Source organism: Myotis lucifugus, unplaced genomic scaffold (assembly GCF_000147115.1).
Source record: "Myotis lucifugus unplaced genomic scaffold, Myoluc2.0 scaffold_141, whole genome shotgun sequence".
NCBI classification, from domain to species: Eukaryota; Metazoa; Chordata; class Mammalia; order Chiroptera; family Vespertilionidae; genus Myotis; species Myotis lucifugus.
The window spans coordinates 2658749-2663832 of NW_005871189.1; the positions used below are offsets into that span (position 1 = coordinate 2658749).

Below are 5084 nucleotides of genomic sequence, written 5' to 3' on the forward strand. Positions count from 1 at the left end.
GTTCATGATAAATATCTTTATATTAGAGTTAAGCTATAAAATATGTTGGAGGTTCTATGAATATGAGTATATAGTTAGAGCTTTAGACTTGGGTTTTTAAAATCTTGGGCTATGACCCATTAAGATATTCAACCAACATTTTTACTGGTGAAATATAGTAGAAGATAATATAGAAAATACCAAGTACCTTGCACACTTGCACATAATAAGGATTCAAGTGCATGTGTACATATATAACTCTATTTATTACATATACATCATGCACACACATGCAGGTATAGAATATAAATATTCATATAGAGCAGTGATGGCGAACCTTTTGAGCTCGGCGTGTCAGCATTTTGAAAAACCCTAACTTAACTCTGGTGCCGTGTCACATATAGAAATTTTTTGTTATTTGCAACCATAGTAAAACAAAGATTTATATTTTTGATATTTATTTTATATATTTAAATGCCATTTAACAAAGAAAAATCAACCAAAAAAATGAGTTCACGTGTCACCTCTGACACGCGTGTCATAGGTTCGCCATCACTGATATAGAGGATAAGAGGGTGATGGGTAATATCCGATCATGAAACAGCACGATCAGAGTAGACCATCTGTGGGTACAAAAGTCAAAAGACAAAGTTCTCTCTTTTAAATCCAGCTCAAGGTGTGGCAGGCTGCCTACCATTCTCTCAATTCAAGATTATTCTGTCAGTAAAAATTACAAGGCTAACAAGAAATTCACATAATGAAGGCATAGATTTGTGAGGTCATTGATAAGAGGGTCTCTGACATGCTCCTGGTCCATCTTCCCATCCTCATGTACAGATATGGATACAAGACCATAGCCCAGATTCTCACATGTGGCTCTGTGTGCACTGCAGTGCGGGATCACACATGGGCAAACCTCTGATGCAATCACACCAACCAGGAGTATCCATGGCTGTGAAGGCAGTTGCAGTGTTACCATATTGTGAACAGTGGTGAAAGTTTGAAAATACAGGTAAGATTTACTGAACACTGTAAGAGAATACTAGCATTTAGTTTATCACAGTGAAAAACAATTTCCTTCTGTGTTATTTGTAAGGCATAGTATTCACGTAGTAAGTGACTAACAGGACAAACATATCATGGAAGATGTTTTCTGAGGAAAGAAACAATGACACAGATCCACCAGGTTGGTCATTACCCTCCCATCCCCCTGCCCCCGGCATTCAGACGTGAGTGCCCTTATCTCTTTCCCAGGAAAATGGGGGAAAACCAGACTTTGGTCACAGAGTTCCTCCTGCTGGGATTTCCCCTCAGCCCAAGGACTCAGATGCTCCTCTTTGGGCTCTTCTCCCTGTTCTATGCCTTCACCCTGCTGGGCAATGGGATCATCCTGGGCCTCATCTGGTTGGACTCCCGACTACACACCCCCATGTACTTTTTCCTCTCACACCTGGCCATTGTTGACATGTCCTATGCCTGCAACACGGTGCCCCAGATGCTGGTAAACCTCCTGAGTCCAGCCAAGCCTGTCACCTTTGCTGGCTGCATGACGCAGACCTTCTTCTTCTTGACCTTTGCTAGCACCGAATGTCTTCTCCTGGTGGCAATGTCCTATGATCGGTATGTGGCCATCTGCCACCCTCTCCGATATTCTGTCCTCGTGAGCTGGAGAGTCTGCACCACCCTGGCAGTGACTTCCTGGACTTTAGGAGCCCTCCTGGCCTTAGTACATACAGTGCTACTCTTACCATTGCCCTTCTGTGGACCCCAGAAAGTGAATCACTTTTTCTGTAAAATTCTAGCGGTTCTCAAACTTGCCTGTGCAGACACCCACATGAACGAGATTATGGTTTTGGCTGGGGCAGCATCTGTGCTGGTGGGACCAGTCTCCTCCATTGTGATATCCTACATTCAGATTCTACGCGCCATCCTGAAGATCCAGTCAGGGGAGGGGCGCCGGAAAGCCTTCTCCACCTGCTCCTCCCACCTGTGCGTGGTTGGACTCTTTTATGGCACAGCCATTATCATGTATGTGGGGCCCCCAAATGAGGACCCCACGGAGCAGAAGAAATATCTCCTCCTCTTTCACAGCCTTTTCAATCCCATGCTTAATCCCCTGATCTACAGTCTGAGGAACAGAGATGTCAAAGCTGCTCTGAAGAGGGTGCTTGAAAAGGAGAGAACTTCATGAAAGCCTTAGAATCAGGAAACAAGTGAGCTTAAAGGGACCTGAGGACTCCTGTCACCCAGTATCTACACAAGATACACAGACATGCTCTAGGGCAGCGGTTCTCAACCTGTGGGTCGCGACCCCTTTGGGGGTCAAACGACCCTTTCACAGGGGTCGCCTAAATACATCCTGCTACATTACGATTCATAACAGTAACAAAATTACAGTTATGAAGTAGCAACCAAAATAATTGGACGGTTGGGGGTCACCACAACAGGAGGAGTTGTATTAAAGGGTCGGGGCATTAGGAAGGTTGAGAACCACTGCTCTAGGGCATCCTTTTCATCTTTAAATTTCCCTGTGACTCCCTCCCAAGAAAGCCATTCTGCTTTCCTCCCTCCTCAGTGCTGCACCGAAAGTGAAAACCTCTCCCAACTATCTGTATGTTGCACACACTTTTAATATGGATGTGAAATATTCGCATATGAGGGAATACATTTATATATTCCATAATGAGGACTTAAAGACAAAATGTAGAATAAAACAAGGTTCAGCAGAATATTTAAAACACGGACGTTGAAAAAGATCGACCACATAGTAGTTATTTGAGTATTTTAAATTTGGCAACTGTCATCTTCAAATATTGATCCACATTTAAAATATTTGATTATATTTCTACATATTTCTATGACAGTTAGTGATGTTTTCTAAGGCATTATCAACTTAAATTGGGAAGAGCATGAGCCATGACTTTAAGGGAAAGAGGATTAAGTGTGTAACTGTGATGGAACTAACAAGAACCAAACCCCGAAGGGTGTCATTCTAAAAATTTTCAGACATATTGGAGCTTTCTCTGTCGCTGTCTTTCTCTGCTTCTGGAGTGTAGGCAGAGATCCATGGATCATGGAGACAAGAGTCAGAGAGCAGAATGGAAGTAGCTTAGAGTCCTTGGAAGAATTATACATTTCTTCTCATTTATTTGGTCAATTGTCTTTATGGGAAATGACCAAAACTTGGAGAGAACATTCTGACAAATAAGAATAGACTGTAATTGTTGGGATGACTAGTTGACCAATGACACTAAAGCTATAAATTATTAGAATTGATTTGCTTTTTAATTTCAGAGGTTTGAGGTAAGTTAAATAACCATTTTAATCAAACATGAAACTCCAACACTTAATTTTGAAGTGATAGAATACAGTTACGAAATAGTGGGAAAAGAGACTTTTACTTTTTCAACACTTTCCTTAAATTATTTACTAAGTTAAACCTTCTGAATATTTGAACTGCATCAAAGGGAAATATTTTACTTTAAAAATAATGTTGTTTCGTGAACAATATTATTAAAGAGGACAGTATATGGATTTCTTTCTTACAAAGCATCCCTTTTATAAGGAAATCTGTTATGTAGACATTACTCCATGACCAAACAATGGTTAAAAACCCATGATTTTGAATTCAGATAAAGTTGTTTGTTTTTTAACAGCGTTCTGCCAGTTGCTAGATGTACAAACTTTTACCATATAGTTAAATTCTTTGGAATTTAGATTTATTGCATCTAAAATAAATTTACTAATACTAAGCTCATAGTTTGTTGTGAAGAGGAAATACTCTGTGCTAAATGATTAGCACAACCCACAAGTTAAAATAAGAGCTCAATAAATGGTAATTATTCATATTATCCTCTATATACATTCATCAGTTTTATAGAACAAGGACTGTGACATAAATGAGACAATGTAAAATGAGATTTGCTACTATACTAGACAAAAGCAGGACTATTACAAAAAGTAGCCTTTTATGTGATTCAAAATGACTCAGTCTTTTCTTTGCAATCTCAGTTCTCGAAAGAAAGAATTTTTAAAAGTACATAGATAAATACAATTAAAAATTGCAAAAATCTATAATAAAAGTGTAATATGCAAATTGAATGAATGGCCCAACAGAGGAACAACTATCCAGACAACCTTCCAGATGAAGCCAGGGCGGGGCTGTGAAGGCCGAGGCAGCCGAGGCTGCGAAGGCCTACTCTTGCATGAATTTCGTGCATCAGGCCTCTAGTTTATATATAAGTATGTGCACATACACAAAATGTGCATTCAGAGAAAGACAAGTATCACATGATCTCACTTACTAGTATATGTGGAATCTAATGAACAAAATAAACTGATGAACAAAATAGATCCAGAGACATGGAAGCATACAACAGACTGACAGATTTCAGAGCAAGGGAGGCAGGCAGGAAGAGGTTAACCAAATAACTTATATGCATAACTCATGGACCCAGACAATAGTGTGGTAAAGGCCTAGAGAAGGGGCAGAGCACGGGGTGTAGGGGTCAATAGGGGGAAAAAGGGGGATATCTGTGATACTTTCAACAATAAAGATAAATTTTAAAGAAGAAATGCAAAAAAAGTACATGGATAAATATAATTAAAAATTGCAAAAAATTATATGTAAGTATGTGCACACACATATACAATGTGTGTTCTTTTTGTTTTCCTTTTTTCACTCATTACTGAATGAATGTGAGATTCATTCAGATTGTTCTATATAGCTCTATTTCATTAATTTTAATTGTTTCATAGCATTACATTGTATAAACCTATCACAATTTATCTATCGCATTTCTGGTAGTAGATTTCTAGTTCTCTACGAGTTTGGCTATAATAAATAGTTAGTCCATGAAGGTTATTACACATGGGTTTTGGGGAACAGATGTAATCATTTCTGTTGGACATGTTCTCAGGGAAGTTCTGGGTTATGAATGCCCTAGACTTGGATCTGCTTTGGCTTGAACGTCTGATAGGCTGCCGATATCGTTATTGCTATCATTTACTCATCACTTACAATGTTCCTCATGCTGAGATAATGATGGTAAGACAATGGTGAGCCAAATGCAGTTGACCCTTGAACAACAGGGGTTTGAGCTGCA

At 39.3% G+C, this 5084-nt stretch overlaps 1 protein-coding gene across 1 annotated transcript; it reads left to right on the top strand.

Moving 5' to 3' along the window:
- Positions 1–1237: 1237 nt before the first annotated feature.
- On the top strand, positions 1238–2170 carry LOC102434304 (olfactory receptor 13-like). Its single transcript, XM_006094757.1, has one exon. The coding sequence runs from the start codon at positions 1238–1240 to the stop codon at positions 2168–2170; it is 933 nt and encodes a 310-aa protein (XP_006094819.1).
- Positions 2171–5084: the final 2914 nt, after the last annotated feature.